Source organism: Taudactylus pleione, unplaced genomic scaffold (assembly GCF_031769625.1).
Source record: "Taudactylus pleione unplaced genomic scaffold, aTauple2 ptg000086l, whole genome shotgun sequence".
Taxonomy (NCBI): domain Eukaryota; kingdom Metazoa; phylum Chordata; class Amphibia; order Anura; family Myobatrachidae; genus Taudactylus; species Taudactylus pleione.
In genome coordinates, this window is record NW_028284488.1 from 22,180,939 (window position 1) to 22,205,715 (window position 24,777).

A 24,777-nucleotide genomic window follows, 5' to 3' on the forward strand; every position below is an offset into this window, starting at 1 on the left:
ATTGTGTGGTGTGGTGTAAATAAAGAATATCAAACATTGTCTTTACAAGTAGAACTGCAAGTCCCAGCTAGCCTGCCCCGCATGCTGGTACTTGGAGAACCACAAGTACCAGCATGCAGGGCATTAAGGGCCCACTAGTACCTGTAGTTCACCTGTAAAAAAAATGTTTAAAAAAACACAGGACACACACACCGTGACAGTATAAGTTTATTAAACATACATACACACACACACATGTACACATACTCACCTATGTAACCTGTAGCATCGGTCCACTTGTCCGGTAAAGTATCCCTAGGGGACCTGTGAAAAAAAACATACTCACCATCTCCTATGCGAGGTTCTGTCCTCTTCGTTCCAAAGTAGGCATCCCCGGACTTGGCAAAAAAAAAAAATGAAAACGCGATCCACGAACTTAGTACCGTTCTATAGAACGGTACTTCCCGAATGAGAGCTTAGCGGCGGGGTATCACCATGGAAACCCCGCTGCTAAGCGTTCATTGGCTGAGAGAGGTCATCTCCCGTCTCTCAGCCAATGAACGGCTCCCTCCATTGTAGTCAATGGTGGGAACCGCAGGGTAAACTTTAATAACCTTGCGGCTCCCAGCATTGACTACAATGGAGGGAGCCGTTCATTGGCTGAGAGAGACGGGAGATGGCCTCTCTCAGCCAATGAACGCTTAGCAGCGGGGTTTCCATGGTGATACCCCGCCGCTAAGCTCTCATTCGGGAAGTACCGTTCTATAGAACGGTACTAAGTTCGTGGATCGCGTTTTCGTTTTTTTTTTTTGCCAAGTCCGGGGATGCCTACTTTGGAACGAAGAGGACAGAACCTCGCATAGGAGATGGTGAGTATGTTTTTTTTCACAGGTCCCCTATGGATACTTTACCGGACAAGTGGACCGATGCTACAGGGTTACATAGGTGAGTATGTGTACATGTGTGTGTGTGTGTGTGTGTGTGTGTATGTATGTTTAATAAACTTATACTGTCACGGTGTGTGTGTCCTGTGTTTTTTTTAAACATTTTTTTACAGGTGAACTACAGGTACTAGTGGGCCCTTAATGCCCTGCATGCTGGTACTTGTGGTTCTCCAAGTACCAGCATGCGGGGCAGGCTTGCTGGGACTTGCAGTTCTACTTGTAAAGACAATGTTTGATATTCTTTATTTACACCACACCACACAATCAACCCGCCACCCACCGCCACCAGGGGTGGCGGGGATAGCCCCGGGCTATCAGCCTGGGCCTGGGGTGCCCTGGAGAGGGTGACCCCTTTATTGGGGGGGTCCCCAGCTCTCCAGGGATCCCCGGCCTGGGCTGACTAGCGGTCAGGGCTGATGCTGCGGCTGGGGGGCCCGGTGAAAGGGCTCCCCTGGCTGTGGCATCAGCCCCCCGCTAGAAAAAGTCCAGTGCTGGTTCTGGAACATACAGGGGAACCCTACTCATTTTTTTCCCCTGTATTTCCAGAACCAGGACCGGATCAGAGCCCAGAGCTGGTTGCGCAGAATACGGGGGACCCCTACGTCGTTTGTCCCCCGTATTTTGGCAACCAGCTCTGGTTCTGACTAGCCCGGTGCTGGTTGTGTTTAAGTACAGGGGACCCCTATGTCGTTTGTCCCCTGTATTTAAGCACACCCAGCACTGGGTCACTAATGCCCGGGGCTGGTTGCTCTTTTTTTGGGGGGGGGGCACGCCATTTTTTTCTCTTTTTACACAGGTTTTTTTTTTTTTATTTACCACAGCAGCACAGACGGGTCTCACGGACCCGTTAGTGCTCTGTGTCAATGACACAGATGCAAGTAGCACGGATCTCCTGGTCCGTGCGTGCATCTGTGTCATTGAAATACACAGCAGCACAGACGGGTCTCACTGACCCATCTGTGCTCTGTGTCACTGTCAATCACACAGATGCATGTAGCACGGATCTCACGAGTCCGTGCTACATGCAAATGAGCACCATAATGCTGATTGGCTGAGAGCCGTGACAGACGGCTCTGTCAGCCAATCAGCACTTTGCCCATTAAAGGCAAAGGCATTTTTTTTTAAATGGCCGCTCGAGGCAAAACCTCGAGATCCGACAGCAGATCTCGAGGTTTTGCCTCGGGAGAGGGATCCGGGGCAGACAGGGAGATCCGAGCTTGGGCTCGGATCGCCCCGGATCCCTGAAGTTCGGGTGGGTTCGGTTCTCAGGGAACCGAACCCGCTCATCCCTAACATGAATATAACTGTGTAAATGCTCGTGTCAGAACATCTCTTTTCTATTAACTGGTCAGTATTCTTCAAAACCTATAGATTGTAAGCTTTTGAGCAGGGCCCTCTTACCTCTTTGTCTGTGTGTTATCATTACCCAGTCTTGATTTATTACTGATTTTCAAATGTAAAGCGCAATGGAATATGCTAGCGCTATATAAGTAACTGTTAATAAATAAAATACAATGATGAATTAATACTTACCTGGTGTGTGTGGGGGGCATGGTGATGCAAATCATTGCCCCCTTTATACGCAATAGGGGGAAGGGTCCAATGATGTAATTCACTATAAAATGCATCATCATGCACCATCTAACCCCCTTCGCTGGAGGAAGTTAGTGGGATCCAGGAGGGTGGGTAGTCTGCACCCCCAGGTGTCTACCCTCCCAGGAGTGTAGGCAACTCACCAGAGTCGTAACTAGACTTTTTGGTGCCCTGTGCTAGAAAGAGTATTGGCGCCCCCTTCATTTTTCAAAGGGACATAATACACCCAAAAAAGGGCCATGGCCTCATGGGGAAGGGCCAGGGAAGAGATAGGAGAGGCCAGGAGATGCTGGGGATGAAATAAGAGGAAGCTACAAGTGAGAATGATAATAAACAGAAATTTGACACGCCCAAACAGCACCCCTTGACCTGTGGTGCCCTGTGCGATGGCACCGGCCGCATTACCCTAGCTACGGCCCTGCAACTCACCGACATTCGGGAACAGTGGAGGCTCCAGAAGTGGGGCTGCAGCTCAGTCCAAAATTCAAATAGGGGAGCCACACCATTTGCCCTTTCAAACATCGTTGGCCGGGACTCACTAGCAGTTTGTGTGGCTCCTCTATTTGAATTTTGGACTGCGCTGCAGCTTTAACTTTGTATTCACACAATTTTGGGCACTCAATAAAAAAAAAATTATCAGTGGAAAAAACTGTGATGAGAAAAATATTCCATGTTGCTGTGAAAACACTAAAACTACGGATGAAATTCTCTAGAATAGATTGTTGATTATTTCCCTTTTCCTGATGCACCTTTTCTGTGCATTGATTATTTATTTACTAGTGTTTGTTTGTATTTTTGTTTTAATTTTTTTTTTATTCTTCACATCCCCTTTCCTGCACCACCTTGCGCTTTCACACACCCTTTGCTCCAGCACATCGCACTACCCTCCTTTTCTACACCCCCTATTCTACATCCACTTCTCTGGGCATTAATTAAGTGATTTTTTAAAAATTCATATTAATTCTGCACAACTTGTTCCTTCCTCACGTTGCTGCTTCAAACACTCTTTGCTCCAGCACCACATACATAAAAAAAGACAAAGAAAACAGCACATCCAATCAATAGTCAATGTATTCCAAAATCATTGAATAGCAAATATTCCACAATGAAATCCAATCATAAAGATAGAAAAAATAGCGAAAAAGGCAAGGATGATTGCATGAAATCTGATTACGTATCATTGCGGGATGTAGCCCTTGATTTTTCTTTTATTTACTGAGTTTTATATTACGTTTATTTTTCATTGGATGTGCTGGTTTCTTTGCCTGTTTTGCTGCCTACTACATGTATGAATCTGGCACTCCACCTTTACACAAACTTGGCATAGACAAAAGTAAACACATATGGATCATATTATTGGTAAATATAAAAGAATGCATACTATAGTGTTTCTATATCCAAGGCTTACATCAGAGGTTCCCAAACGCGGTTCTCAAGGCTCCCCAACAGTTCAGGTTTTAGAGATATCCATGGTTGAGCACAGGTGGTTAAATCAAATTGACTGAAGTAATAATTAAGTCACCTGTGTTCAAGCATGGGACTGTTAGGGTGCCTTGAGGACCGAGTTTGGAAACCACTGGCCTACATAACAATGAAATCCAAACATTGTATAGAGTAGTGCATAAGTTGCACAAGTAATTATAGGTACTTTTCAGAAATACAATTCTGCATTTAATTTGTTTTAAAACTAATGTCATGTGTAGCCCTACAGCTCCTTTTGTATATATTTATTCAGGCAATAGCAAGAATTATTTTACTATCAAACCTCTTGCATGATGTGCATCTCTAAACTGTTTTCATTTCATGGTTGAAAATTAGTTCCAGGTTATTTACTATCTAAATATAAATGAGGTTAAAGAAATGTAAATCAATGAAGCAATACGAGTGCTTTCCAGAATAGTGAGTAGAGCAATCAAGCATCAAACTGTGTGGCTGCTGAGGCTGTTGCCATGACAGCAGGAAGTAGCACTCTCAGTGATCTGAGTCAGGAGATATATTCCTGTTGCTGATTGATAGTTTGTTGCTGCCATATTCTTGTACGCAAATGTGATGACAGCATTCAGCAATTACTGGTAATGTGTAACAGCTGTTTCTTATCTTCAAGAACTATATTATTACAGACAAGATAAAACAGCAGCATTTACATGTTTTCCTTTGTATGCTTTAGCTAACATATACATCCTGAACACTAACATTCCTTAGTCACCTCCTTCTGAGCTATACATATACATAAGGGTCCATGTACTAATACTCCACTTATGGAGAAAATACAGCTCCTGCTTTGCCTATTATCGGTACAGAGCAGGAGGTGACTGCCATTTTTACTTAAAATAGCCCCGACTAGTATAGTGCATGGAAACTCAGCCCTTCAGCGATGCCAGCAGTAGAGAGACATGCTGCGTCTTGTATAACTTCTGTCCCGTCCTCCAATTAAAACTGCCCCACAAGCTCATATGCAGTCTTTTGAGAACACACGCCGGGGTCTGCATCTTTATGGCTTTTTTTAAACTTTAGTTTAGTTAAACTAAGTTTGACAAGAAAGAGCAGACAAGAGACGGAGGGTATCAGTGCCCTCTATGAGATGACTAAGAGGGAAATATACATGGCAATGAAATTTGGGAAATGCTGTTTTTGTTTCTAACAAAACATTTGAAACATGGAGCTTGTATAAATTTAAAGTAGGGTCGAAGAGCTTGAAAAATGCCTGGGAAGCGGTAGTATGAATCATGTAAACTTTATAAGGGAACCAAATTTTGTTTATATACAGGGTTGACAACAGAAATCTTGGGGCCCGCCGCACTCATGTTTTTGGGGCCTCCTATCCCCTCCCAGTAGATACATGCAGATCGTCCATTGGCTCATCCCCTGTGTCTTTCCAGCCTTATCCCCAACTGTGTCTCTCAGCCTTGTTACAATGTGTCTCTTCAGCCTCATCCGGCGACTGTGTTGCACCAACATCAACCCTCATCTCTACAGCCTCATCTTCGCCTGTGTTACTTCAGCATCATCCCTGTCTCCAGCCTCATCCTTGTCTGTGTTGTACCAGCCTCAACTCTCATCTCTCCAGCCTCATCCTTACCTGTGCCACTTCAACACCATCCTATGTCTCCAGCCTCATTCCCCCTAATGTCTCTACAGTCTCATCCCTGTGTCTCTCCATCTCCAGCCATCCATTCATCTCCTGTGTCTCTAAGTATCCCCAGTCCGTGTATCTCAGCCTCACCACAGCCCCTGTGTCTCTCAGCCTTACTCCAGTCTCTGTGTCTCTCAGCCTCATCCCTTGTGTCTCTACAGCCCTGTGTCTTCAGCTTCATCCTACCCCTGCCACCAGGGGTAGGATGGCCCAGCCCCCAACCAATGCCCGACCCATGTCTCTCCAGCCCAGTCAACACTAACCTGTTGCCTGCTGTACCTTTTATCTGGCAGCTCGGGCTTGGCTCCTCTCTGATCCAGTGACACAATGTCATGATCTCCCTCCCTCTGCCTATGTGTCCTGCTGAGTATAGTAGCAGCAGAGTCAATGGGGACACATGAACTGGGCTCAGAAGGTCGGTGCCCAGTACGTGTCCCCGTTGTACCCCTCTTTCGCGGGGCCTGTTTATGTAAATATGTATATATAGTTGTGCACTGTCAGGAGTTAATGACAGTGCGTGATTAAAAGCACTGAAATGTTGAGAAAATATTCTGTATTTGCTGTGATTTAACCCTGAGTGACGCACTTTGGATTTAGCTATTTGACATTTTGTGAGACTCCAAAAACATGTCCCTATACTATTCTTGCCTAATCTTCAAAATTTTGGGCAGCTCTCCATGATTCTCCAGCAAAGTGAGCGTTCTGGGTCTTGATTCTGCAATTTCTGATACATTGCGCCATTGTGGCCCTGTCAGATCTGCAATGAAGCAATTCACTGCAGCATGCACCCATTATAGTATTGCCAACTATGCTCTACACTTGTGTTACATATGTTGTACAATGGGTTAAGCATTTTCTACTGTTGTGTACATCTTATTTTTTACTATACATTTGCATATTGTTTTCATTTACAGTCTTTGTGTTTTGAATTTAGCTTCCCTGTTCTGCTTGATTTTTCATACTGGTTGCAGCAATCTATGTATTTAGGCAGTGTATGTTGCATGGTTACTATGGTAATCCTATTTTCTACATTTTATTTGGAGATATCCAAAGGAGTTTGCTGTGTCTTCCCAAGCTGTTACATATATTTATTTTACACCCAAGCCCTCCTTTATTTTTGAGGTCTGACCTACAAACAGAGTACAGGCACAGAGTACTGCAGAGTCGACCGGCAATAACTTCAGACAGATAAGTCAGACAAGTACCGTTTAGTTTGAATGACAGTATGGATGAGAAAGCTTAGAACTTTATACTTTAGTTTTCTAAACAGTACATAATGTGTGAGTGCTAAACTGTCTAGCAGTTGATGATCTCCTCTCTGAACATGCCAAAAACTCCCACATTTACTGTATATTAATAATAAAGCTAGGAGAGACATATTTTTGGTGAAAGAGGGTGCATTCTTAATTTAATATTTTTAAATGGTGTATAAGAAAGCACACACCAACTACCTGCTACTGCCAAAATAACAATAAACCATCGGGGGTGGCCGTACCCCCTCTACCAGGTTGTGGGAAAAAAAAATCCCCTTCTCTAGGCTCAGCACTGGTGCCTCGGACCCCTGCAAGGATTATGTCAGAACCACACAACAAAGATGAGTTCTCCAAGACAGTATAATGTGCCACCTATGGCCGCTGACAGCTGTGCACTTGCTGTGTCCAGCAAAGAGTTTTAGCAAACAATAGCCAAAACATATAAAAATAAAAGTGGTGAGTGGGTGGTACATTCACAAAACCAAGACACTAAAACCCTACATACAAACTAATAAATGCCCTCCTAATCCATTTGAGGCCACCTAGCTTCTCTCCATTGGTCCCTGCAACTATACAAAAGGAACTATTTCCAAATCCTTACCGGTAATGTGCAACAATGCAAATGCTCCGTCGGGTGCCCATTAGTTAAGACGCTCGATAAAAGAATTGAATCGCTCCCTATATGCCTGAGAGGGGTGTGGCCGATCAGAAAGCATGTGTTACTTTATATGTATGTGTGTTTGGGAGAATCAGGAAGGTCTTGTGCGGACCAGAGGTATGATTTGTGTGCATTCTGGAAGGTGCTTCATTTATCCAGATTTTGCATTTTTTTTAAATTGTTGTGATGTATGCAATTATAAACTGTCAGACAATGGTATTTGTATTCTGCAGTCTTTTGTCAGATAACAACTACAGTAATTAACTTCATTATTAATGGCACAAGGGTAGCACTAGGGCTGCAGAAGTGCTGGTGATTCCCACTTGTCACATTAACTATGGAAATTAGATTTTTTGGTAAGGTGATTCAACCTAAGGAAGAATATTTCAGTGTATATTTAAATTTCCTCCTACAAGCTAGAAGCATACTGGTAGGTAAAAATGCTTATGACTAAATTAGTTGTAGTGTGTATGTATGTGTTTGTAGAAAATCTAGATTTTAATCAAAAATGTAAAGTGCTGTGTAATATATGGGCTCTTTATAAAAAAAACCCAAATTGGTTAATTAATGAACAAGTATACAAACATTAAATACACTTTTCAGTGTACTTATACTTACTGATATTTATGGAACCTTGCTACACCTTTAAATTGTTACTACTGTCCATTATCTGTGTTACAGTGGTTTATATGGACAGCACAACCCTGCTTCACTCTATTACACTAATAGGAAGCTGCTGCCAGTTCTTCAAAGTTCTCTGATCTATTCCATGTTACAGATATAGGGGATAATGGGCCTGAATATGAGATGGATGCTAATCTTATTGTGACTGCGTCTTTGTACACAGCGGTACTGAGAATTTATACTAATGCCGCAGCCGCTGCAATTTGTACAGAGACGCCCACCGGCTCTGCCTCTAATCCGCTGATTGCGTACAAAGATGCACTATCGGTCGCAGCATCAGACTTTTGAGCAAACCTATGGCTGCTCAAATGTCCGTCAGAAATAATTCACTGGAGTTAGTGAAACTGCGTACAAAGACGCAGTCGCTGGTGGTGACATAAAATGGTTACAACACCCTGCATTTGACTAGCCACCCCCCATTATCTCCCATAAATACACATTGACTGTTAATAACTCACTGCGGCCGGTAAACCATTGTGACTCACGCGCAGTGCAACTCAGATGCATGCACAGTACAAATAACAACGGCCAACTGCTCGAACATTGGCATAGCAGCCATCTCTGAAACAGGCCGAATGTATCTTATTCTATATTCAATAAGGATATAAGAAGTGACTGAGAAGTTCTATGTCAATATCAAAGTATGAGATACCAGACAGAGACATGCAGAGCTTTGTAGTGAAAAATCAGAAACACATTTGCTGGATCCTTCACAGCAAACTGGCGCACACTCAGGGGGGTTTCCGAGTACCTGGAAACCTCCCCTGGTGGGCTGGGCCGGGGGGCAAGGTGCCTTGAGCCCGCCCGGGCTGCTCAACTGCCGAGCCGTCGCTTCCTCGGGCTGCGGGCTGCTTCCTCCTCGCCGCTTCCTGGGCTGCAGATTCCATGCAAACTAGCTGTCCGCATGGATCTGCTGAAAAATGCACTCCAAAAATGGCCGTCGCCTAGGAGGAGACAGACGCTAGAGCAGGGTTGCCTACCTTTAACATTCTCTTCCCGGGAGAAGCCCGGGTAAGAGATGCAGCAGGGGGCCAACGGGGGCGGGGCTTGACGATTCGCGTCATTAAGCCCCGCCCCCTCACGGTAAAATTGTCGCGATTGGGCACAATTTACATAGGGGGCGGGACCAAATGCTGTGATTCATGCAGAATCACAGCTTATGCCCCGCCCCCTTCACGGAGACCCGCGATTGCCGCGGGTATTCTCCTAATTCTGCCCACTTCACTAGGAAGTGGGCAGAATGCGGGAGAAATGCCTACCCTTCCGGGGGTGCGGGGGGTTCCCCGAAAAATCGGGAGCCTCCCGCGAAAACCGGGAGGGTAGGCATGTATGCGCTAGAGGTGGTACTTGAGCTCTAGTGTCTGTCAGGGAACACAGGGCGCATAGCATTACCCTGAAGTGCTGGGAACGCTGACGCCACCGGGAGAAGATGCAGAAAGCTGCATCTTCTCCCATATAACCCCTGACAACGAGCATGAAACCCCTGATACTGAGTGTGAGACCCCTGACAACAAGCATGAGAACCCTGGCAAAGAGCCTGTTAACCCATAGCATAAAACCCCTGACAACGAGCATGAAACCCCTGGCAATGAGCATGAGACCCCTGGCAACGAGCATGAAACCCCTGGCAATGAGCATGAGACCCCTGGCAATGATCAGGTAATTGAAAAGTAATTTGAAGCCTTACTATGGGGCATAAAATGGTGTTAGGGGCATAACTGTATGTGGCATAATGTGTAATAGGCATTACTATAAGGAGGAAAAATTATAATGTAAACTGTCTATGGGGGTGGAGGCACATTTGTAACTGTTCTCACTGGGAGCCAAATTGCTTAGAAATGGCCCTGCATTAGTATTAGCAAAATGCCATGGGGGGTGAGGGTGCCAAAAATCTTTTTCTGGCAGGTGGCGAGCAAAATGTATAGTTACGCCACTGCGCGGCTGCGTTCCGACTTTGACTAATTAGACACAGTTTCTCCATCTAAACCTGACCTCTGTAGCTGCGACTCTGAATCCGAGAACACAGCAGCTTTCACTGATGACCCCACAACACCCCCATAACATGCCCATGAGACACTCTTTTTGCGTTCACTTCAGGTCACCACCCAGGAGTGCCCATCACTCTGTGGCTCTATTTTCAATACCATCTGATCCGATCGCAGCAGCATCATTATGGGTACACTCAGGGTAACACACTTGTCGTACTGGCTTTCTGAGGTTCTCGCACATGCGCAGTTGCTACAAATCACATTGTGCAAGTTCTATGCCCAGATGCCTTGTTATTTATATTATTTATTGTAATTTATAAAACACTTGAAGTACACAATAAAGTGAATGTAGCAGGCTTATTCTGGTTAGATTTTTTGTCATTGACTGGGTAACCAATTACTTGGAAACCCCCCTTTCAAAATCCTGCGTTTGCCACTGGCAAATAGGCATGAAGGTGATTGAAACATCTACAATAAATGTACCCATAGCCGAAGGTAAGTGCCAAACATATGCAAGCCTGCATAGGCATATATGATTGTCTCCAATTTCTGGGCATACAAAGAACGATTTCTCTCTACGCAATCAAATACACAAACAGCATTCACCCCTGTTGTATTGCATGAGTTGCTTCTCTGAACAGGTTGAATACAGACTGCCTTAGAAATTTGATCCAAAAAATACAAATGATATGGATGTTGTCTAAAGAACACAAGAGAAATGACAATGGAAAACAATAACCTGTTTGCTGGCCCCAACAAAGGCATCTGTTATACAACCTAAGGAAAAAGGAAGTAACCATAACGTAAGTATAATATGCTCGTCATAATGTTGGGACATTGTCGTGCTCGCGAAAAGTCCAGTTTGAGCGCTCAAACGGATCACTTTTCGGTAATTTTTGCTCGCCAGCTCGGGGGGGTGGACTGCCAGTAGAAATGTCAGTGCCGGCGTCTGTGCGCACCCAAGTGGAGCAACAATTGAATTGCTCCGTCGGACGCCATCTAATGGCCGCTGGCGCTCAACACACTTGAAAAGAGGTGAGGGGCAGCGCTAGCCTTTTTTTATATATAGATGTTAATCTAATTTCTTTTGCAGGTTTAACATTTTTAATCTTTCACTTTCACATAGCAAGAAATAAATGCACAGCTTTCCATATTCACATCACATAGGATATTTAAAAATCAAGTAGAAGTGTAACAATCACACAACTAATTACAGATGTGTCCACATACATCTATCCTCCATTCATTACAAGTCGCGTTACATATATAACGAACGGGAGCAGTGAGACTCGGTAGCACCTAACGTCTGTTCGTGCAACTTTTATTCTACATCGATGTGAATATAACGCTACGCTAATATGCTAATAGAACTACGTCAGTGTCAGCTGCTGTAGTATCTATAAAAGTATGATATCGATAAATTGCTACAGCACTATTATACTGTATATACCAGTCATACTTACCTACCCTCCCAGAATGGCCGGGAGGCTCCTGAAAAATAGGTGGCACTCCCGGAGGCACAGGCGGCTGATGACGCAGTTTGTGTTAAATTGCTTCATTGTGGCTTCACCCACACTCCACAATGCCGGTAATCTCGGCAATGCATAGTGGGGGGGCTACGATGATGCAATTGCATCATCACATCTCCAGACCCACCCTCCTCAACCGAGTCCTGCCTCTCTCTGCGCCCAGGCCCGCCCACCTCCACCAAGTCTCGCCTCCGCAATGCTGACCTGGCTGCCTCGCCAAAAATCCGGCAAGTTTGATACTAGTAATGGGATTCAGCATATGCAGGGTCACCTCAGTGCCTGCAGCTCTGTCCGCTTTGCTTCCCAAGTCTGTCCCACCCCTACTCCCTCTCTGCTGCTCTGTCCTGGCCCCTCTCCCTGCTCAGTCCCGTCTCCCAACCCGGTGTTTGACGCGTCTCCCTAGCAGTGGGAGCTGTTGGGGATCTGTGCATGTGTATATTGGAGATGGAACAGCAAATTATTACATAAGATTATGCTGTTTTAAGAACTGTAATAAAGTACAAGTCTAATAGTAATGTACAAATTAATATTGTGTCCTTTTGTAGCATGTGTGACAATGTGAGCACTCATAGCAATGTATAAGGGAACCAGAACAGTGACTAGCCTTTTATCCTCCATGTTAAGCTGGCATACCTTATGGCAGGTGATTATCTAATAATATGATATTGGAGTATTGGCTCATATAGGGGTTACCAAATGTCTGAAATAAAAGAAATAAAAAACACTTGCCGTCATAATAACATTAGAAAAGTACAATATATATAAATGCAATAATGTATGTTAACTAATAAAAAAAAGATAATATTGACCATCAAACCAAATTAATATAATACATTGTTAATCAATACAGCTCTATAAATGATTAATCTCTCCTCACAACCAATCAAATAATAAAACAATATTGTTACTGTTACTTACTCAGCGCTTCTTATCACTCTCAGAAGCCAAGGAACTGCGGAATAGCACACATCTAAAGCAGGGTACACACTGGGCCATATTCAGAGCCGCTCGTAAGCAGGCGCTCATTCGCTCTGAGCGATGTTCGCACAACTGCACATGTGTATGGGTCGTAATGCACATGCGCAAACCAGTTATTGCGGTCGGAAATCGTGCGCTCACAAACAGCGAGGGGCTGCTAATTTGATTGACAGAATGTACCGTTTGTGGGTGGTAACCGGGGAAGGTGCTTGAAAATGGGGGAGTGGAGATCCGAGCGCAGGCGTGCCAAACGGTCAAAAGGGCGTTTAATGGGAGTGCATAATTAGTAAAGGAGCATCATCGACCACGTCACTTGGTTGTCTTTTAGCCTGAACTGCTCGCAGTGATAGCGGTAAGAAAAAGCTACCACAAGCACTGCGAGCAGTTCAGATGCCTTTCGATGTACCCGATTAATCTAATAAATACCGGAGATTACGTGTGATGCGAACGGCAAAGGGGCGTCTTTACAAAATAGCGAGCGTATTTTTCGTTCGCTCGCTCAGACATAGAGGCGTCAACAAACCGCAAAGAGCGAGCGCTCAATTTAAATAGCCGGCCCCTTTCTTGGAACGACCGTCCGCAAATAGCGTCCGGCTCTGAATCAGGCCTGGCCTCTGGGCCTGATTCAGAGCCAAACGCTCTGACCAGAGCGCTCGCTCTGAATCAGTGCCCTCCTCCATGAAAATGGAGCGGCCTCCTGGCCACTCGCATAGCTGTGGGTGACCACCCACAGCATATGCGAGCGTCCATGATGATGGTCGCGATGGTCTTGACCATCGCGACCATCGGACTTGCGACGGAGACCCTGTGGTAGGGTCTCGCTGCCGCAAGCCCTGGAGTGATTTTGGCTCTATCAGAGCCAAAATCACTCCCACTGACATCAGTGGGGCCGGCTTCAGACAGTAGGCGTTCCCATGGCAGGCACGCCCCCGGCACGCCCACCAAAGGGGGTGTGCTGTCAATCAATATCGACAGCATGCCCCCTTTGGTGCGAGACCCGGAGCGATGGAGAGCCCGTCGCTCGCCGGGTCTCGCGCATGCGCACGACGGAGCTCCCTCCGTCGTGCGCATACGCAGTGGGGGAACATCGACCTGCTTGCGAGCATCCTGCGCTCGCAAGCGGGTCTGAACGACCCCCTCTATACGATCTATCATCCAATGTATTGTTCTGGTGGAGCAGAAAGATATATTGTGTACATCGTATAGTGTTTATGCCCAATTCATCGTTCCCGGCCATTGTTCATCACATCGTCCCATCTGATGTGCTACAAGTCAGATAGAACGATGCAGTGAACTGCCAGTGATTTACACTATGACCGCATAGTATGTACAGGAGAAATTATAAATTGTATAAAATCTACAGACATTATATATCGTGCCAATGTTGGGAAGATTGCATAGTGTGTATGCTCTATATATCGTGTGTTTTTGGTTATTTATACCACTTTTCCACTGTCAGCAATAACCCGGGTTTTTGCACGTGAGCGTGCAGCAACCCGGGTTATTTTGCTGTGTGAAAGGGCATTTCAACCCTGGTCACGAGCAGTGAAAACACACTGATACTACTTAGACAATGTATGTAGCCATAGGAATCATTGGCCCTCATTCAGAGCCGTACGCTCTGAGCAGAGCGCACGCTCTGAATGAGGGCCGGCCTCCATGAAAATGGAGCGTCCTTCTGGACGCTCGTATAGCTGTGGGTCACCACCCACAGGCTATACGAGCGTGCATTTTGATGGCCGCGATGGTCGAGACCATCGCGACCATCGAAATTGCGAGCCGGAGGTTTTCAACCGCAAGCTCCGGAGTGATTTTGGCTCTATTAGAGCCAAAATCACTCCCACTGACATCACTAGTGATGTCAGTGGGCCGGCTTCTGACGGGAGGCGTTCCCTTGGGAACGCCCCCGTCAGGGAGGCACGCCCCCGGCACGCCTACCAAAGGGGGCGTGCTGTCAATCAACATTGACAGCACGCCCCCTTTGATCGGACACAACAAGCGAAGGACTTTCCTTCGCTCGTCGCGTCTGGCGCATGCGCACGACGGAGCTCCCTCCGTTGTGCGCATGCTCAGTCCAGAACATCGACCCACTTGCGAGCGGACAGCCGCTCGCGAGTGGGTCTGAATCAGGCCCATTGTGCCTTATAACCAATGCAGGGTAATTATACTGATAATCCCATTTGAATGTATATATATCTCTGTTTTTTTTTTTTGAATATAACAGCTACATAACAGGGGTAAGGTGCAATCAGGGAGATTGTTAGACTCTTTAGGGAGTCAGGGAGATTGCTACTATTTCAGGGAGTCTCCCTGACAATCAGGGAGAGTTACAAGTATGCTCTGGAGCCATAAATTGAGTAAGAATAATTGGACAATTCATTGATGCCAAAAAACATTAAACATATACAGTTCTCCATAAAACTGCATGATAGATGCAGACAAAATTTGATAGTTTTTGAATCGTATGAGGTTCCTAAAAGCTGTTTCCTCTTTCTAAACTAAATAGCTGTTATAATTCAAGTTTAGGTGGTTTTGGGCAACCAGAAACCCAGATTAATGACACCTCTGTGTATCTTATATGAATTAAAATGTTTTCATTGGTTTTGCCAATTTCATAGTTGTTGGGGGTTATGTAATAGGGTGCGACTTGCAGCCTCTGTGGGAACTCCTGCACGGTATTCCCGTATTTTTAAAGCGGCAATCATTTTTAACCAGCTTGATTTTTCCTCAAACATGAATGCCACTTTAAAAATATGGGAGGACTTGCAGAAGTTCCCACAGTGGCTGCAAGTCGCACCTTATTACATAAGCCCTGTGGTCTGCAGTCATTGTAACATGCTAGATACCCATTATATGAGTGTGGTGTAATATTACTCTGCTTACCAGTATATATATCTCTACTAACCATATGTGTCATCAGCATCAATATTAAAGCAACTCTGTATTATGGCTTAGCTTTTGTCTGGGTTGCTTCCTTGCTCCTGCCATATCAGCTCTAAGCTCCTGTGATTGGGGTCCTCCCTGAATCGTCTGAGTTGCAATTCTACCCTATTAACATGTGACATAGTGATCTCCAGATCAGAATCCCAAGTGCACAGAAATAGAGCAGGCATCATCAGGCATTTGAAAAAAGTACAGACTAAGCATTGATCATAATGGTCTATTGATTATTATCTGTAGGATCATATTGTCATACTTTATTTTGTGTTAATTATTCTTTGATGCCCTATTGACAAGAATACATTTTACTTTATTAGTAAATGTTTGCCTTTTGTTACTCAGTTAATTAATTGTGTAAAACCTATTTGTTACTTGCTACATTGCATTTGTCCCCTCTAAACAGCCAAAATAAAATATACACTTAAAGTTACAAATACACATATCAAAGCCTTTGGTTTAATTAGGCAAAAAATGCAATCTACATAACAAATGAGCTCATGTTATAAATATATGTATAAGAAATATGAAATAAATGATGATCTATGAAACAACATGATGTAAAGAAAGCAATGTTGCAAGTCTTGCCAGTAGCATCGGACCACGCTTGTCTGCCTCAGTACTCCCTTAGATGGGAAAATCACTCATCTTAATCATCAAGGGATGCATACACCTCACTAACATCGCTGATTTCATTTCCCCATTAAAATGTTACTTATGTAGGTTCATAGACCAAAGAAATTAAGGTGAGGAATGCTGATTGTCTGCTACAAGGCTCAAGTCCATTTGAAAAAATGTAAACCTGCACTACCTGGCAGATTTTCTTTAAAACTAGCTATAGGTAATAAAAAATAGGCTTTCTCAAAGCACTGGTCATACAATTGGAAGCAAAAATAAAGACATTGGGCCTGATTCAGACCCACTCGCGAGCGGCTATCCGCTCGCAAGTGGGTCGATGTTATGAACTGAGCATGCGCACGACGGAGGGAGCTCCGTCGTGCGCATGCGCCAGACGCGACGAGCGAAGGAAAGTCCTTCGCTCGTTGTGTCCGATCAAAGGGGACGTGCTGTCAATGTTGATTGACAGCATGCCCCCTTTGGTGGGCGTGCCGGGGGCGTGCCTCCCTGACGGGGGCGTTCCCACGGGAACGCCTCCCGTCAGAAGCCGGCCCACTGACATCACTAGTGATGTCAGTGGGAGTGATTTTGGCTCTGATAGAGCCAAAATCACTCCGGAGCTTGCGGTTGAAAACCTCAACCGCAGGCTCCGGCTCGCAAATTCGATGGTCGCGATGGTCTCGACCATCGCGGCCATCACAGTGCACGCTCGTATAGCCTGTGGGTGGTGACCCACAGCTATACGAGCGTCCAGGAGGACGCTCCATGAAAATGGAGCCCGGCCCTCATTCAGAGTGTGCGCTCTGCTCAGAGCGTACGGCTCTGAATGAGGGCCATTGTTATGACTGCAGAATATTGAAAATATATAGTTAAATCACTATCCCTTAACAGATCATCTCCTCACAGAGTAAATAATTTAGCAATGATTTCTTCCTACCCTAGAAAATGAGTGTATGACCTGTGCTTATGTCTTCTTTACCAGCTAAATGCTGAAATAACAGTGTTTGGGAAACTGAAAACACATTTGTAGAAGCAGTCAAATCAATCATTTCTCTTGGGCCGATAAGGCATGTGTGGTTTATAATGTATACCCGCGTCTACACCTTGAGAGTATTAAGTTAGGGGGGTTTTAAATTACTAGAATTCCTTTGACATCTCAAAATCCTGCTGGCAATGCTAAAGGGATTTCAATGAAATATGAAAGGCAGTCAGCTACAAATGGCACATTAAGTAGGAAAATATAATTAGACACTTCAAAGAAGGACACAGCAAGGGAAAGAGAGAGAGTAAGATATGGGAAAGTCAGAAGGAAATAGGGGAGAACAGTGAATTTGAAGATAATTATTTGGTCATTATTTGGATTACTTTAAGAAACATGACAAAGTAGTAACACACATGGATTTCCATTTACTTTGACAAGTTTGTTAATACCCATGCATGGGAATGATCAATGATGTGACATTTCAAGCACAACCAAGAAACAAGCGTATTTTAGAGCTAGCTATATTTGTTAGCCATATGATTGTGGATAAAACAATATATTTATATATTTAGCTTTTTTTATAAAACATTTAAAACAGAATTTTGTGTGCAGAGCTTACAGAAAGAATCATGCATATTTATGTGTATTTTATGCAAATACCAAAACAGAAATGTATTGAGCTCTATGATTCAGTTGGAATAAGTATATGAGATGGAATAAGATAATTACCATTTCATGTTCAATTTATGGGCACTCTTATTCAGATGGAGAGGACATAGGCATCTAAGCACTGCTTGATAATGAGTTGTGTTACCATTTAGCAGTAAAAACCCTAAGCTCTTTATGGCTGAAATGATAATGTAAAGCACTGCCAAGCACATGTCCCACCGAGGAGGTTTCCTGAGCTGCCCACGCTATGATTATAATTGTAAACCACCTAAAAAGCATGAAATTAAGTGACAATGTAATGCACTCTTACTCTACAGTACAAGACAGAAGTTCAGAAAATGAGACAATGGCCATAGCAGCACAGCTTGCAGTGCCAAAACATGGGCAGTAGTGCACCCTGTGCCCTCTAAATATGTGACATCATTATATGACATCTAAGGGGTGAGGTCACTGGCTCTTGGACGTAGAGCACTGCCTAGCTAGAACGAGGCTGCAGGGTGCTCTACAGTATTGCTACTGGTTGCAGGGCACCCTACAAGCCACATGCAGGTGTTGTGGGACAGTCACGATGCACAGACTGCAGAGGTCGCACACCCCTGCCCTGGCAGCAAATAGTATGCAACTTATAGGGGTATTCAATATGGGTGCGATAAGTCCGTTTTTTGCGTTAATATCGCACTTTTAAACTTTTTTGCGTTAATATCACTGGTTTTAGTTTTACACCTCATTCAATTTCAAAAATTTATCGCAGTTTTGAAAAGTCTTTGATAAAAAACGGTGATAACTTTTCACCATTGAATAGGTGTCGAAAAAAAGTGCAGAATTGGGGTTTAGGGAGCAGGCTTAAAAAAAATAGCCTGCACCCCTGAGATTGACATTTAAAAAAGAACTGTGTCAAAAAAAGTTTTTAAAAAAAATAGGGACACCCCAAAAAATTTACTTAAAAATTGGGGTGCAAAAAAAAAATGGGAAAAAATTGTTAAACAATAGGGAAATAGGTTCAGGGCTATTCTGCAAGTATGCGGCAGGTGTTTTCTGGAATAGAATTATAGCGGCAGGTGCACAAATGCAGAATTTTTAAAAATTTACTTTTGGGACATCAAAACATGCTAGTACCCATTTTCATGTACCCCAAATTTGATGGGACCACTAAAAAAAACGAAAAAATAACCTAAGTGCTTTTCTGCATCACTTCTTCAAAGTCGGGAAAAAAACACCTGCTGCGGCTATTTAAATCCCCGACTTTCAATTAAAGGCTAAAACGGGGGTACCCATAGTGTTCCCCCATGTTTTTACAACTTTAGGGGGGTCTTACAATTATTTTAAGGAAAAATTCATAACTTTACGCAAATCCAACTTCGGAGTTTCCCGTTTTCGTTAATTTGATATTGAATACGGGGATAAGCGGGAGTGCCAGCAGACTTAACGCAGAAAAAAACTCCGATATGAAACGTTAACTTCGGCAGTGAAGTTAACGTTTCATATTGAATACCCCTCTTAGTGTACTACATACACTACTTATATACAAATATTTAGCACGGAAGAAATATTGGATGCGTGAATGAGAGCAGGTGACCAGAATGGAGATCAGTGGAGGAGCAGAGCGGGCAGCGGCCAGTGTAGACAGAAATTAGGTTGAGACATAGGTGGAAGCAATCAAGATATATGAGTGTGAAGAGTTTAAATTGTATTCTGTGGTGGATGGGGAGACATTGAAGCAGTTTGCAGAGGAGAAAGTCTGATGCAGGGCAGCAGGAGAGATAAATGAGATTGGCGGCAGCGGGTGTGAAGGCCAAAGTGGAGGAGATTGCAGTAGCCCAGGTGTTAAGTGATAAGTACATGAGTGAGAGTTTTGGTGGCATCCATGGTGGCATCCATGGGGTCTGATTTTTGAACTATTATACAAAATTGTGAAATAGACTGAATGTGGGAAATGAAGGAGTGTGGCGAGCCAAGGATTACAATAGACTTGATGGACAGAGGAGAAGGAGATGTTGTTGACAGATAAAGAAGTGGATCCTAGATGAGGGGATACAATGATTTCATATTTAAACATGTTGTATATGAGAAAGCAAATGGACATCCAGGAAGAGATGAAGAAAAACTGTTAACGATTGGAAAGAGGACTAAGGGGCCCATTTATCAAAGTGCATATGAGGTAAATTCCCCGAAAACACCTGTTTTCGGGGGTTTACCTCAAATACTAAGTATCCCCCGAATGTATGAAGGAGGGACCGCAGCAGGTATCAGATCCCTCCATTGCTGCCGGCAGCCGCCTCCCCCATAGGTTTCTATGGGGGATGCGATGCTGCCAAATGTATCAATATCAGGAATGCGAAGCATTCCCGATATTGGCCCCAGCACTAACGCTATCTGAAATGGGCATTTCAGCCGGCGGAGGGATCTTCCAGATCCCTCCGCCGGCAATGGGCGCCGCTCATGTGCAGTCCGCGGGACTGCGCATGCCAGCAGCCCGGAATGTGCTCCTGTCACATCGCAGGGACAGGCTCTTTTCGGAGCCCGTCTCCCTGCATGTGCCGAGTCATACATTCGGCCGGTATGATCGCATTTTGCAATGCGATCATGGGCGGTACTGCATGCCCTGATCGCATTGCAAAATGCGATCCTTAATAAATGGGCCCCTAAAGCTGGGTACACAGTATACAATGTGTGACCCAGCCGACCATGCAAAGTGATGAAATGATGCATCACACATGGCGTACAAACTGCACGATCTGGTGTACGATGGTACAATGTGTCATGTAACAACACCCGGTTGTTCCCCACATTGTCCTATCTGCATACCTCCCAACACAATGCTCTGTTCCTGGACTTCCCGGGTAATTTATGATTGCTATCACCTGTATTGAACTAGTTAATTGATAAGAAAGGTGTTTCACCACAGATGATGGCAATTATACATTACCAGGGAAGTCCAGAAACAGAGCATTGTGTCCCTCCTGGAGAGGGTCATGTTGGGAGGTATGTATCTGCTGTGTAGCACAGCAGATGGGATGATGCGATGCACAACCGCTGTGCACGTGCAATCGATACATCTTTGGGGACACTGACAGTTGGGGGGGTGGAGTTAGAGGAGGAGATAGAGGAGGAGCAGTTAGAGAGATAGGAGGTCGAACAAGAAACGTCAGAGTCCCTGAGACAGATGGAGTGGAGTGGTGAGTCTGAAGGAAGAAAGGGAGTATCAAAGGCTGCAGACAGGTCCAGGAGGATAAGTTGAGAAAAATGACCCTTGGATTTTGCAGTAAGAATATCATTATTGACATTGGTAAGCGCCAGGGGCCTGCAGCATCTCTGGCCTGGGGCCCGGCTCTCTGGCACCCAGCTCACCTCAGCGGCATAACACAGTGAGATACCTATGGGGGCCCCATGAAAAATTTGCTATGGGGCCCCATAGGTCTAGTTACGCCCCTGGTAAGGGCAGTTTCAGTGGAGTTAAAAACAGACTGAAGTGGGCCAAGGACGGAGTGTGAGGAGAAGAAAGTAGTGAGGCAGCGACAAACAGGCCTCTCAAGGGTCTTGGAGGCAAAGGGGGGCTCAGAGATAGAGTGGTTGTTGAATAAAGAATCTGGGTCCAGTTAGAGTTATTTGGTGGGTAAAACACGAGCATGCTTAAAGGTGGACGGGATGGTACTAGAACAGAGAGAGACAGGTTGAAGAGATGGGCAAAGGGGGAGATTGTGTCGGGGGAAAGGAGGAAAGAGAACACATGGAAGAGGAAAGGATGAGAGCTTTATATATCAGAAACACATACATTTATTGCAATATCATTTTACTTACATGTTCATTAAAATTGACCTAAAATGTAAACAGTTTCAATTATCAATGATTGTTTCTGATATACCTAAAGTGGGGCTCTTCATTCACATTAAGGCAGTTTCTGGCTTTTGTCTTTATTTGCAGTGATGAACATCCCATCTCACATATATATCGGTATATGCAATGCTCCATTGGCAGTTTTGCAAATACTATGTACTGTACAATTGCACACTAGAATTGTTCCAAGTCCATTTTGTTAAACCCCATTTGAATACATTTGCATACTGTCATATTTTTTTAGAATGTCCATGAAACACTCAAGTCACTGAACTGGAAGATGAAGTAACCTGTCAGCAATCACCAATGTATGCTACAGCAGACTATTGTTCACTTATTCAAACATTTTCATAACATATTTTTAAAAACATAAAATAAGAGCAAATTATTTCCATTATCAAATCATTATCACAATATATTGTGCAAAGTACTTTCCATATCAAATGATATTTATGCAGATTCCAAGATTGACATTAACAAAATATCTAAAGCACTGAATACAGTATCTCCCAGTTATCACAGAATGTATACATAGATTTCTAAACAAGACTTTTCTTTTGTATGATCACTTCTGCTGTTTCAATAAAAATAGTTCTTTGAATAGTAATGTTTCTTCAATAGGGCCTCCAGTTTGCTGTGTTAGATTCTGCAGCTTCCATCAAATTGTGACAGATCGCTAGATAGATACTGCCAAACACATGACAGCTACCCTCTATACAGACATCTATTCCTCCTCCTCATACAATTGCTGTGCTAGAGATGCAAGCCACAGCTACACAGTCACCCATGAAACTTTAACATAAGGAAGAGCTGGGGACATAATGTATGAGAGAACCACAATGACTACAGATTGTATGTAATATATTAGGAGCTAGGAGAAATCTCTTAAGAGCTCCATCATTATAGAAAGGAAAGACGCTGCAGACTTATTTTTATGCATATGAAAAGCTACCGTCTTTAAAATTCTATAACATATTGATATAAGTATGTAATGTATGCCAGATTACTTATATATGGCACATTTCAGCAGGTTTCTCTATAATCCGATGAAGGACTGGAAGAATAACCATGTCACTAACCATCTGTCTAGGTTGTGAACAAGTTATTTAGGGAAGAATGCACTTTATCAGCTGTGATAGCAATGAGGCAACTAACAACTATTATTATGTAGCTAAGCGTCACAGTAAGCTATAATTCTAATTATTTAACAGCTCAGATTTCCAGTGTCTGTGATAAAAATGAAATATCATACTTCATGTAGCCCTGCTGTGACCAGACACAGGGTGGTACTGTACTTCACAGTCTGCTGGATAGCTTTGGAAGTAGCAGTATAAATGTCATATGAGGTTACTCTATAATCTGATGCCAGGGAACCAGTTTTTGTAAAGGTATATTGACGTTAAATGTTTTTATTTATAATGCAAAGTAATTACCATCATAAGCTTTATAAGAGTGGACACAATGATGAAATTAGGTGTATAAGTATCCTGTGTCACATTTGAGAGAAGTAATACTGTCAATAACCCTCCATTGTTCATAATATGCCAATGATGACTCTATGACAGTGTTTCCCAAATACAGTCCTCATGCACCCCATATATGTCATGTTTGCAGGGCTTCTGTCTGTGGAAGAGGATAATTACTGACCCAGTTAAGTAAGTCACCAGTGCATGATTAAAGAAAACCTGAAAACATGGGCTGTTGAGGGTATGGGTATCGAATATGAGAAACCCTGCTCTATGGCTCTTGTGATGTGTTTAGTTTAGCAGCATATTTAAAGTACACTAGAATAATAACCATACAGTAACTGTAAACTCTGCTATACTAACACAATATTAAGTATGTATTTGAGAAGTTTATCTTCAATGGGCTTATCGTAACAGAATTCTGCACATTACAGTATTGCTGAGACTCTTATCACACTACAAGCTATGTCTGTCTCAGGCATGATTACTAACCTTCACTAAGAACACCGTGTTATATACCATAAAGCCAACATACTAATGCCATACATAGCCACTTATCTGAGCAAACAACTAGCACTTAAGTGAAAAGCAATTTCCTTATACAATAACATGGTCAGTACACGGTTTACACATGTGATACTGCACCATACAAACTTTGCTATATATGTATTCCTACCAGCTGTAACACAGAGCACACAAGTACAGGACAATTACTGTGAGACAATGAGCATCTCGTGTTCTTCTGGGTGGATGAAGGTGCTGCTCAGAGCTCATCCTTCACACTCCGAGCCAGAGTACCACGGCACACCTGTCAGGCTTCATAGCCATGTACCATGCACCTGTGCTGCATGTACAGCAGTGATACATAGACCTCGCTCTATACACACTCATCTGATTCTTACCCTTTTAAAAACTGAAAACTCACAAACTCTGTAAAAATGCAATCAAGAGAATTCAATGGTATCTTACCTTAGCTCTCATGGGAGATAAAAGTCCTTCCATTTTGCTCTAATCCTCATACCAATCCTATTCCTTTAGTGGAGTCTGCTTCGCCCCTTACTGAATCATCCCTGATGGTAGGTGTATAACAGCCACACAAGGTAAGAGCCACAGAAGGTTGCAGCAGCGGCAGCAGCCAGTCCTCCTTATACCTACTACTGCCAGAGCCTCCGTCCCCTGCTCGCCCCCAGCACACTACACAAGCTGCTGCTGAGTCTGCTGCACGGCCCCGGAGTCTTACGTAATGCAGCCAGCACAATGAGAGTGATCAGGTCACACGGGACCCCAGGGAAGGTGTGTGTGCTTATTGTCCTGTGCATAGGACACAGCTCCACCTTCAGCAGGCTCTCCAGTCTCACTCCTCATCAGGCTAGTACTCCCCTATATGGTATCTGGGTTATCTGTTCATGTAAGGCACTATGATGCTCCAAAGTAGGAGTATGCCACCATTTACACTGCAATAGGAAATGAGCTCTTATAGGATATTTTGATACATAATTAATAATTCAGTCACATGTTTTGTAACTTAAAAT

At 43.9% G+C, this 24,777-nt stretch overlaps 1 protein-coding gene across 1 annotated transcript in view; it reads right to left on the minus strand.

Moving 5' to 3' along the window:
* The window catches only part of FRMD4A (FERM domain containing 4A), a 481,635-nt gene extending 457,279 nt beyond the window's left edge, over nucleotides 1-24,356 (minus strand). The window contains exon 1 of the mRNA XM_088468780.1: nucleotides 24,215-24,356. Coding sequence (XP_088324906.1) covers nucleotides 24,215-24,247 — 33 coding nt within the window. The 5' untranslated portion in view covers nucleotides 24,248-24,356. The remainder of the gene's footprint in view (nucleotides 1-24,214) is intronic.
* Nucleotides 24,357-24,777: the final 421 nt, after the last annotated feature.